This window comes from Antennarius striatus, chromosome 14, assembly GCF_040054535.1.
Source record: "Antennarius striatus isolate MH-2024 chromosome 14, ASM4005453v1, whole genome shotgun sequence".
Classification (NCBI taxonomy): domain Eukaryota; kingdom Metazoa; phylum Chordata; class Actinopteri; order Lophiiformes; family Antennariidae; genus Antennarius; species Antennarius striatus.
In genome coordinates this window covers 8,507,911-8,520,408 of record NC_090789.1, presented here as the reverse complement: position 1 = coordinate 8,520,408, position 12,498 = coordinate 8,507,911, and the positions used below count along the sequence as shown (strand labels likewise).

The 12,498-nt window shown below is 37.8% G+C and overlaps 1 protein-coding gene across 1 annotated transcript in view; it reads left to right on the top strand.

The window, feature by feature from the left end:
- csmd2 (CUB and Sushi multiple domains 2) overlaps positions 1-11,789 on the top strand; it is a 267,965-nt gene extending 256,176 nt beyond the window's left edge. The window contains 14 exon segments of the mRNA XM_068332262.1: positions 140-319; positions 434-607; positions 757-930; positions 2,797-2,870; positions 3,543-3,654; positions 3,953-4,132; positions 5,835-5,900; positions 6,040-6,201; positions 7,717-7,829; positions 8,424-8,511; positions 9,866-10,017; positions 10,168-10,187; positions 10,703-10,913; positions 11,620-11,789. Coding sequence (XP_068188363.1) covers positions 140-319; positions 434-607; positions 757-930; positions 2,797-2,870; positions 3,543-3,654; positions 3,953-4,132; positions 5,835-5,900; positions 6,040-6,201; positions 7,717-7,829; positions 8,424-8,511; positions 9,866-10,017; positions 10,168-10,187; positions 10,703-10,895 — 1,688 coding nt within the window. The 3' untranslated portion in view covers positions 10,896-10,913; positions 11,620-11,789.
- Positions 11,790-12,498: the final 709 nt, after the last annotated feature.

Genomic DNA, 12,498 nt, shown 5'->3' with positions numbered 1-12,498 from the left:
ATAATCAACTGTAAAATAAATGGAGTTATTATGCAGCTTGGGCACAATGAAGTTGGGACCTGTTATCTTCTGTTTTTTGTTTTTTTTTGTTTTTTTGTTTTTAATTTATTTATTTTTATTATATATCCGGTTTTGGCAGTAATCAACTGTGGTGACCCTGGAGTGCCGGCCAATGGAGTGAGATTGGGTGATGATTTCACATACAATCACACAGTCACTTTCCAGTGTTCTCCCGGTTTCACTATGGATGCTGACCGGGCCTCCACTCTTGTCTGTACCAAGGACCGCACATGGAATAGCACCAAACCTCTCTGTAAAGGTAAAGTTGTGTAGGTTAATGTGAATGACATTATAGTAATGAAATAAATCTGGATGAGGGCATGGCCTAGAATGAAATTGTGACATAAAATCACTAAGTAATTTTTCCTTGCAGCGATCGTATGTGGTCTACCCCCCACCATCCCTAATGGACAGGTTGTCGGTACAGACTTCAACTGGGGTTCTAGCATCAGCTACTCTTGCAATCAAGGTTATCAGCTGTCGCTCCCCACTGTGTTAACATGTCAGGGCAGTGGCAACTGGAGTGGAGAGAAACCCCAGTGCTTTCGTAAGTTGCAACATGATAGAATAGCAAACTGCATTATGCCTCATGAATGTTTTCTTGAAAATGTACATGTAATATGTATCTACTTGTATACAATGTGCCCCCCTGAGGAGTAGATTGTTTAACATTTTCCACCTCCTCTATCTTTGCAGCTGTATTCTGTGGAGATCCAGGGATGCCGTCTCAGGGGAGAAGGGAGGACAGAGGATTCACCTATCTGTCCTCTGTATCCTTCTCCTGCTACCCTCCTCTTGTACTTGTGGGCTCTACCAGGAGATATTGCCAGTATGATGGTACCTGGAGTGGTACGCAACCCTCTTGTATTGGTAAGTTACTTGTTTGCCTTCTGTTCATGGTGAACTCTGACATACAGTGACTTGCGGTGAGGTTCATAGCTGGTGAGGCACTGATTTCACCATAGATTTACAAACATGAACCTTCAGTGTAGCTTATTCACCATATAATTATCAACAGTGAGTCGGTTATTTATATAGTCTCAGATTCAGAATTATTTACATGTACAAACTGTAACACACAAATAAGCACATGTTTAAAAAAACGTTCTTAGGTTGTTACCTACATGTTTGTTTATATGTTATGCGACCTTATAAATGAAGTCCATGCGCCGCTCCATCTGGACAAAAGCAGTGAAAAAATTTTGAGTTGAGATATGAAATCCTCCATTTTTATAGTAAGGCAGGGCGAGCGGAAAACAAATGAATGGCTGTATTTTGCTGCCTCTCACTTCTTCTATGGCCGAGGAAGAGGAATCATCGGCCAAATCCCTGGGATCACCAGCGTCCCCTACCATGAGGCCGGAGAAATGTGTGTCTCACTCTGTGACTCTTCTCAGCCATTTCAGGACCGCTCAACTGAAGAAATACGTCAAACACATGCAGTTGTTGACAAAAAAAACCCACTGTATATTATATACATTATCTAAATTATGGAAATTTACTTCAGAGAGCAAAGGTGTTTGAACATTTTAATAGCGACATATAGAGAGATTGCATTACGGTCTCACTGTGTAGCGTACCAGCACAGCTAGCTGAGTCATCTTCTCCGTATTTCAGCGGTAAATGTGAAAATTCAGCAATAATTGTAAAATTAAATATTATTAAACATTTAAATTGGTGATGTTAAATAGAAAATAATTTTATAATATGCATCACTAGATAAATATAACTTTAATTTATTTCTTCCATTTTGCTTTTTTTTTTTCTCGATGGCAGGTCACTGACCGCACGTCACTGCTAACATACGTAATAGGTTGATACAAAAATTTTATATAATTTTCAGTGACTTACAGTGACTTACAGACTGGTGGTTGTTGGAAGTTGTGATCGTGTCCATTTTTTTTCTATCCAGCAAAATAGTACTTTCAAATAATCTATATAACTAATCTTAGTATGGGAGAAGCCATGTGTTGGTTATCTTTTGTCCATTCTGCTCCTTTGTGTTCACCTAGTCTTACTACATTATTAGATTTAGAATTTCCACAGGACGAAGGAACTATATAGGTCTCCAACTGCAAAACTGCCAGTTTTATCATATTGACAACATAAAAGCTGCTTCCTTGTTTTGCACTCCAATCAACTGAGAATTGTTACTCTTCACCTCATAATAGTATATAAACCACAGTAAATAACACAGATATCATGTAATTGATAAATATGGATGCCATTGATACAATTAGAAGTGCTGGTAAATGAAGCTTATCCTTTTTTTTTTTTTGCTTACTTGCTGGTTGTAGGCTGAAAATAGAAATTGACAGATTTGTTTAAATTAAGACTAACAACTTGTAAGATAATTAATGTATGAGGTGATCAGCATAATGCATTTACTGCAAAAAATGTTTTTAACAAAATACAAGCATGCATGTTTGTTCATTAATTAACAGTGTATATGGACTGATAGGGCCTCACAATGTTTGTGTCATGAGCAGGTGCAGAGAGTTTTTCCAGACTTGTCGGATTTCTGTATGTGGTCTACATGTTTGCATGTCAACTGCGGTCTGCACACAGTAATTTATTGCCTTCATCCTACAGTCAGTTCTTCACTTCAGCACTGTGGAAAAATATGACGTCTCCATATAATGTCTCAGAGGTGATATATCTGTTTGTCGTGGGTGACATGTTTATGAAATGCTTCAACATGGGAGTTATTATGGAATTGCTGTCTGTGTCTTTCAGATCCCACTCACACCACCTGTGGAGACCCTGGCACTCCTCTCTTTGGAAACCAGAATAATAGCCAAGGCTACCAGGTATGAATATCACACAGGCTATTCCATTCATATATTGAACAAAAATTGGTTGATAGAATCATATTGCATTATTTCTTATGCACTAAAGAGAAACACCTTTTTTTTTCTAAAATGTGTGTCTTGGGTTTTTTGTTATTGTTCCTTGCTAAATGGATTGTAATTTGGACAAATCACACAAAACTTGGCTCAGGGCCAACTTTTATTTTTCAATCATGATACATCTTAAAAAAAAGTTAAAACATGTTCCCTTTGCATTATTTGATAATATGTGCTGTAAAGCAGACAAAATCTGTGGGGAAACATACACACACTCAGACACACAGACGGGCTTGTAGGCATGCATAATGGGAGCTAGAGTGGGGGGCAGCTTTCACATGGGGCACACCATGAGCAACTCGTAAGGGGACGGTGCCTTGCTCAAGGACAAATATATATGGCAAAATATTTGGATTGAACTGGCAACCCTCCGGCCCCCTGCCCAAGATTTAGTGGACTGAGCTATTGTCGCCCTGTTACCAGCTGTAATTATTTTCTTTGATCTTAACGTACAATGAGTATGAACTTTAAACAAAAATTCAAATCCAAGACAATCGCTTGCATGGGAAATGTGCTTCCTATTAATTCCAATCCTTACCCTCACCTCCTTCCATGCTAATGTGTGCCTTGTTACAGATCAGCAGCTCCATCTTCTTTAGCTGCAGAAAGGGCTACTTACTGCAGGGCTCCATTTCTCGCACTTGTCTGCCCAACCTTACTTGGAGTGGTTTTCAACCTGAGTGCATTGGTAAGTGCAAAGTATGCTTATATTGTAAAAGCATGTCTGTAATCTTTAACAAAAACATGACCTCAAGCCAGTATTAGCTTAAGTCAAAAATCTGATGATGAAACATTTCGTAAACTCTTCCTTGCCGTCAACACTACAATTTTTTTCACTTTTCTCCTTCCACCATATTATTATTTTTTCTTATCTATTGCTCTGTTCCAACCCCCCAAACCCTTTTCCCATTTGAACCTGTTTTCTGTAAAATCCCACTCTTTTCCTCTAGGGTCTTTTTAATCCTTCTCTCTCTTTCCCTTTCCAGCCCACCACTGCAGCCAGCCGGAGCTGCCAGCTCAGTCTGATGTGAGAGCCATTGAACTCCCATCTCTTGGCTACACACTCATCTATACATGTCAGCCTGGCTTCTATTTGGCTGGAGGATCAGAGCACAGGACCTGCAGGTCTGATGGGAGTTGGACAGGGAAACCACCTCTCTGTGCAGGTACAAATATGGTTACATCACACACAAAACAAAACATGGAGAAATGTTTGATTAAACATGTCCAAAGACAAAAACATATTTTTTTTGTTTTTTGCAGTACACAAGCACACCGATACATTTTCTAGACCACACAAAGATGTATATGTTTGCCACCTGCTTTTTGAGGAAGTAAATGAACGTTTGACACATGACATATTTGCCAGTACATCTAAAATGTGCAGCTTCAATACTAATTTATTTAGAAAACATTGTGGTAACCCTGGTTGAAAATTATAGTATGAGCTAATGTTCTTGTATACTTTTGTGTTATTGTCAGACACATGCCGGAGTAGGACGGCCAGTGCATCACATCATTACTGTACACTGAATTACATAACAGACTCCAAACACACACACACACACACACACACACACACACACACACACACACACACACACACACACACACATACAGACACTAGCTCTAAAACATCAGCGAGGGTGCGAAACCTGATTATGCCAATGCATCCCATTGATTAGGTTAGCTGAAGTACCTCTTATAAATGGTGAGGCAGTGTTAACAGGGTCTAGCAGATAAATAGACTGCCATTAAGACACCCCCAAGCACTAGTCTAAATACATATAGGAAAATAATAGTCATTAGTTTGCAATTATCTAAGACAGACAAATGCTAATGGGTTAAAGACAGTTACATACTCAAGGAAATTATCCATGTGATGGATTCTATGCCAAGCCGGAGCAAAAACATATAGGGTGTGTGGTATTTTTAAAGGGAATGCTACTGAGAATGAAGGAAAGACTGAGAACTAGCCTCAGCACACAGAGAATTTTAAAAGCACCTGTGGGCACGTCGATGGAAGAGCAGCTCATAAAGTATGAGGTTGCGGAGGGGAGTGTGCGTGGTTTTTGTCTGTCTGTATACATTTATGCGAGTTATGCCCATAAACTACCATCAGTATACCTGTCTGTGTTTGTAGTTGCACATAAAGCCCTCCTAGCTTTTTTGTCCATGTGGGTGTATGTTTAATACAGTGGTGACATCCCCTGTCCTCATGTGAGCCATAAAATACTTTTGTTACACTTCCTTTGAACCATCCAAACGGTATCTCCAACTTAGCCTCATGACCACAAGATCATCCAGCTGCTTTTCAAAACATGGGTCACGTCCTGAGACAAATGGCCTTCATTCTGGATATCATTTGGGTCAGAGGAGCTAGAGAGGGAGTGCCAATATATAATATAATATAATAACACCATCCTAGTTCAATTACCTTGGAGCTGTTGTATTAAAAAAAACAACAACACATATACAGTATATATACAGTATATATATATATATATATATATATATATATATATATATATATAGGATCAGAGCACAGGACCTGCAGGTCTGATGGGAGTTGGACAGGGAAACCACCTCTCTGTGCAGGTACAAATATGGTTACATCACACACAAAACAAAACATGGAGAAATGTTTGATTAAACATGTCCAAAGACAAAAACATATTTTTTTTGTGCCAATGCATTCCATTGATTAGGTTAGCTGAAGTACCTCTTATAAATGGTGAGGCAGTGATATGTATATATGTGTGTTTGTGTGTGTGTATATATATATATATATATATATATATATTACAGTATATATCATTTTCACTTCATGATTAATGTTTCGAGGATGTTATTTATTTATATTTTCAGCTGATAATCGCCCAAGTGGTAAGAGCCCAGTGGGGACAGTACAGGAGCCACCCTCCAAATTGCCAGGTAAAAAGAAATATGAAAGATGTCTGTAATTAAAATTATTTCAAAATGATTTTTACTTCTTTAAACTTAATTCCCAGCAATGCTAACATGCTAACATACTTTTCTTTGTTCTCCTCATTCTCCCATTACTCCTTCCCAGTCCCCCGTGGTGTATTTGCTAAGAACTCTCTATGGAGGGGGTCCTACGAGTACCTTGGGAAGAAGCAGCCAGCTATGCTCAGCATCACTGCCTTTGAACCCTTCAGCAACCGGGTTAATGGGACACTGATTGACCACAGTGGAGTGGAACTCAAACTGGCTGGTTAGTATGGGAACAATCATCATCACAGGTTTATCAAGGTTTAAGATGTGCTGTAGTGAAGTGTAGCGAGTGTTTACACATTATACAAAATATGTGACACTATTGTAGAATTATTCAGTGTGAAAATTCACATTGGTTTAACAATTTTTTACGTTGAAGCATGGTTGCTGATAACAATCTAGGCTTTTTCCTTAGCCCTCATAGCCTCATAGTGTTTTTCAAGGGATGAACCTAAAATTTACTAAATGTCATGAGACAACAAAGCAGTCAGAGACTGCAACGTCCCACAACACCCCTGAATTCAACATTTTATCCTGACCTACACATTTTTGTGCCTCTGGCTTCCTGAAAATGATGCGTTTTGTTTTGTGATTTTATCTCATCAGGTTTCAGAGATATGTACATAAAAACGTATACAGTTCGCCGTCGTTCCTTACGGTTAATGCGTTCCAGGAACCACATGTGATTAATAAATACTGCGATAGAGCAGCTAACTATAAATCTTATTATTTATGGTAATTTAAACGTTTATGAACCCTCCCCATACTGATATTAAACCAATTTCTCTCTGTACTACCTTTCCCGTACTCTTTCTGACTGTTTAAAGCACTTTTGTGTCTCATGGAAGTCCAAGACTCGCAGAACAAAGTGCACTTCCGGATGCCGTCAGCCAATAGAATTTGCGTATGTTATCACTTGACTGCCTTCCAGAAATCCGTAATGAGTACAGAAGTTGAAATTTGACATTGACCTAGTTTTCTCAAGGTCAAGGTCATCATCTTATTTTCATCCCCTTTGCCTTCCGAGTTTTTCTTTCATCTTTTTATCTGCAACCGTCGTGAAGATATTTGGTGGACGGACAAACACACATACACTGACAATTACAATACATCACTGCTTTACGGGATGTAAAAACTATCAAAATAGCTGCTAAATGTGTTGAAAAATAAAACATAAAACATCCTGCTATACTTTTGTACGGGTGTATCACTTTATGCATGATTATATGAAATAGATCTTTTGTAAGAGCATATTCCACATGCAAATGATACAATAAAAAATACAAATGGCTTCGGAAATGTCTGTATTTTTACTTATATCTTTGTTTCTTTTTTAAGTATGCAAAGCATATTGGATTTGATTTTTTTCCAAGGATAACCCTTCCAATGGTATCACAAATATTTAACAGTGCTAAACTTATTCTTCAGTATCATTTATACTGTTGTAGCGTAGGGTGAGACTTTATCATAAATGAAACAAGAGTTTGTGTTTCTTTGTTTTTAATCACTAATTTGGTGAGGTTATGGTTTGTCTTTTAATTTTCCTTACAATGAAAAATGGAGATTAAAGTTTTCAATTTTCTCTTGTGATAATTTCAGCGAAACACAGAGAAGCCACTGTGTGAACTGCTACCACGACCAGCATGTTTTTAGTTTTTGATGTGCTTATATTGGGCCTGAGGTTATTCTTAATAAGCTGCTGCTCTAAAATAACTTAAACCCTTCTTTGTGGTAGGTACATATAAGAGGGAGGAAGCTCAGCTGCTGCTGCAGGTCCACCAGATCAGAGGTCCCGTGGAGATCTTTGTCAACAAGTTCAAATTAGATAACTGGGCCCTAGATGGACATGTAAGTGTGAGCCCAGGGTCAACTTTGTTGCTTGGGTCAAACTAACACACACCTTTTGCATTTTGAAATATTCATGAGCACACATGCACACTAACCTTGTCACTCTGGGGAGATGGAGGGGCCACCAACAGTTTTCTCTTTAATTAAAATGTCAGTTAAATCATTGCCTGGTAATCAGGACTCGACAGACCACCTCTGCTTCTCCCTCCCATATTATTCCGTAACCCAGGCCCCTCAAATGCACAAACACTCTTAGAATGATTAAAAAAGCATGTGTTTGCACGGTTACACATACATTCATTACAAAACATGAATGTTGGCATCCTTGCTTGTTGTACAGAGTGCGTTTTCCCCACATGTAATATGTTTCCATGTGTGTGTGTCTGTGCGGTGCTGCTGAGTGTCAGTTGTGTTTGTGCTCTTGAGCAGAAAAACATCATATTAAATGTCAGCTGTAAGAGCGTCCCTCTGTGCCTTTGACATGATATTTCATTTTCTGCTTGCACCAGCTGCTGACACTTTGATGATATGCTCCTTTGTAAAGCCTGAATGTGACACCCAACGTCTTATATTTCTCTCTCTCTCTCTTACTAGGTGTCCTACATCTCTTCATCCAATGCTTTTGTGTACCAGGGATTTGTCAGAGGGAAGGGGTTTGGCCAGTTTGGTCTCCAGAGACTGGGTAAGGGAGCTGACCATTTTTTTATAAAGACAGCCATGAACAAGTAGCTTCCTTGGAGCAGAGTATATATCTGGTTTATATTTATGTCTGTATGTCAATCACAGAAATCTCTCTGAATCTTGAAAAAATGCTATAGTGAAGTCATAATTTATTTTCTTTGATAAAAGTGAAATGTGGCTGTGAATTCAGTGCAAGGAGGTAAACACAGTTAATGTTTAGGGGCGGCAGTAACACAGTCCAATAAGTCTTGGGCTGGGGATCGGTTCAAGACCTGTGTCAAGAAAAAAAATTGGCGTGTGAACTGACAGTGGTAGGTGTCACTTCACCTGCAGAGGTGCCCTTGAGCACCTCATATATATATATATATATATATATATATATATATATATATATATATATATATATATATATATATATATATATATATATATATATATATATATATATATATATATATATTAGGAATTGACTAGCTTATTAATGGCATTAACACAGACCTAGTTTAAATATGCATGGAAAAATTATTGGGGACACAGTGAAAGTGGATTTGATAAGCGGCTGTGATGAGAGTCGTGCTTGAACAGCACGTGCAAAGCCCCATTCACCACCACCACCACAACCGTGCCAATGCACGAGAACTAAGCAAACAGCTCTTTATTAATAGAAAAACTTGTTGCTGCTGTGAGTCCATTCATGTTTGCTTTGTTTAAGTGTGAATGAGAACAACAGATGTGAGTCTCTGAGGCGGGTCAGATAGCTTGGAATGTATCTTCTTCAATTTGTTGAGGTGTTTTCTTTTAACTTTGGTTGCGTGACTGCAGACATGCAATAGTGTTCTTGCATCTGTTTGCGTGAGTCCACTCATGTAGCAGGGGGTTTATTAGTAAATAATGCATAAATCACTAATTGAATTTCATCTGGGGTTTTTTGCCCATCCTTTATTAGACCTTTTTAGCCACTCTGACCTGTCAGCTGTCACTCCTCAACCTTTGCTGTAGCAGATCTTCAATGAATTACAGAATGAATCTGAATAACTTAATAGATTTTGGCCTTTTCTGTCACTAATTAAGAGCCATTGATTGGATACTGGATTTTGGCATTCCCAGGGGAAGGAAATGGAAATGAAGTATTACAATTAAGTTAGAACAGAACATAGATAAATGGAGGATTCCTGTCAGTCCTGTTTGGCCATCTTGTTATTTCATCACTGTTTTTTTGCATCAGACCTTGATTTTGAAATCTTGGCAGTATTATGCTTTTAAAGCTTGTAATGGTGTTATTTCTGTGTTTCTAAATGCCTACTCCTGCACTCAGTTTTTTGCTGAAATGCTGTTCTTATGGTTTGTTTCCCCAGAGAGTTTAGATCCAAGGAGAGACAACCAAGGCTACAACTTTGCCTCCAATAGCAGCTCAGTGGCAGCTGCCATCTTAGTGCCTTTTATAGCCATGATCATTGCAGGCTTTGCTTTGTACCTCTACAAACACAGGTAATGTTTTAACACATTTGTCAATATACATCATTTGGTAGCTTACATTTACATCAAAATCATTACAGTATTTATGTAAACTAGAGCCCTGACCTCTCTCCTCTCCCAAGTACATTACGGTGAAGAGACAACACATAGCCATTGACTGATCAATAGAATAACTGATAAGAGTGATAAGACTGATAATGAGTGAATGTGTAAACAACCTCAATTTCCCCAAGAAATGACCTCAGTACTGATGTGACATTTAAAAAGATGCAGCGCTGGTACAAATAAGCTTTTCCACATCCATATTGAAACACTTAATTGATTTACCAGTGGGTCCACTGACATTATTTTAGAATGTTTTTTGTCAGTCAAAACCTTGACATTTGCTACCATGAGCTTTTTCATAATTTGCATATACTAGAATAAACAGTTTATGATTCATTTAAATAACAATCATTAGCTTGCATCATTGATGAAAAGAAATGAATTGTAGCTAATATGATATGAATCTTTGACAATACTTACCAGACTGCATTGCCCTATCTCATTGCTTATAATATTTAGGGCTGAATGACATGAAAATGCAAATTTATTGAGTCACGATATTGGTCAGAATGGATATTTTTGCATTTTTTTGTGTCCATCATCAAAACATTCCCACTCCTTTGATTACAATATTGTCTCAGTCATACAATTCTAGTAATACTTTAGTAAAGTTCAGCCCCAGTCAGTGATTTTTCTCCTTGCAGAAGAAGACCCAAAGTCCCCTTCAATGGTTATGTGGGCCATGAAAACACTAATGGACGAGCTACGTTTGAGAACCCAATGTATGACCGTAACATCCAGCCTACCGATATCATGGCCAATGAGACAGAGTTCACAGTGAGCACAGTGTGCACAGCTGTATAGCAACCACTTCCTCCAAAGGTAAGAAAAAAAAAATATATATATAAAATATATATATATATATAAAATATGTATAAATATGTATAAATAAATAAAATAAAAAATAAAAAAAATATATATATATATGTGTGTATATATATATATTTATATATATATGTGTGTGTGTGTATATGTGTGTGTGTATATATATATATATATATATACACACACACATATATAATGGCTTAAGGCTGGAGGCAATCAGATCCAGATTTGTCATGGCATGAAACGTAGTAGTCATGACCTTGTGGATGGCTTTGAACTAGTCATGAGTCAACAAGACAAATTCTCAGCATCCAGCTACAAATTAAACATTTTACTTCCTCCCTTTGGAGCATTCTGAGAAATGAAGAATCTGTGATTTGATTTATTTTCGGTTGTTGTCTTTACTTTTGTTTCACTTATAAGCAATTTTAATTTGGTTTATACTTGACTCAAGGACAAGAATGTTTTATTGAATACTGATGAGAATATTACATTAATGGTTTTATCGTCTCTCCTCTGTGATTCTCCTCATCTTTATCAAATGCTTTTGTTCACATTTTGCTTTCTCATTTCACTTCATCTTTATTTCCGTTACTTTTCTGATCTTAATTCCACTTGTCCTTGCCCTCCTTCAACAACCTCTGTCATACTTTTCCCCATACATACATCATCTCTTACATGCTTCTATTCATTCTTGGTTTAGGGGAGGGGGAGAAGTGCATCACTCCTTTGCCTGCCTGTCAGCTGTGGACAGCTATAGTTCCTAAGGCAGAAGGCAAGACAAAGATTATTTTATTCCCTGAAACAAGTTCAAGCAACACCTCCAGTCAAAGGCTTGTACCAGCAGGAGACGAGAAAAAAAAAGAAACTATGTGAAGACAGCAGCTACTATAACAAATATCACCAACAAAACGCATCATTTTGAAACTTTACATGGTTTCTTGATAATTTTTCCACATTTTAAGGAAAAGAAATTCACCTAAAACTGCAGCCAGCAGGAGTGCTGCTGGGAATATACCTGACTTTTCTCAGCGCCATCATCTCGACCCAAAGGGAATCATATGATCGACTTTAAGTGGAAAAACCTGACCTGAAGACGACACAGATATCTGTGAGGCGTACTGTATGGGCAATGGCTTCAAGTTGGCCTACAGAGTCAGACAGAGATACAGCCCGGACTGTTTCCAATCACTCTCTTCTCTGTTCCTTTGATTTTCTTTGCTCTCTTTTTATACTCTGCTTGCTTTCTGCTTTCCATGATGAGTAATTAAGAACTCTGTTTTTCCCCAATCATCTGCTCCTGAGGCTTTGAAAGATTTAATCAGAGACCCTTGAGTCTTTGGCTGAGGTTGAATTAAAAATTTAGTGAGTCTGGAAGTCCATGTTTGAGACAGACATTTTGTCATTACTTTTTGAGCTTGATTCAATCTTCTTTTATGTCCTCTTCTTTTCCTTCTTCTACTCATTCTTCTTCTTCTTCTTCTTCTTAAAAAAAAATCTTCTTCTTCTTCTTCTTCTTCTTCTTCTGCTACTCCTTCTTCAAGCAGTGATGCAATTCTAAACTAAGCTGTTTAAATCAATC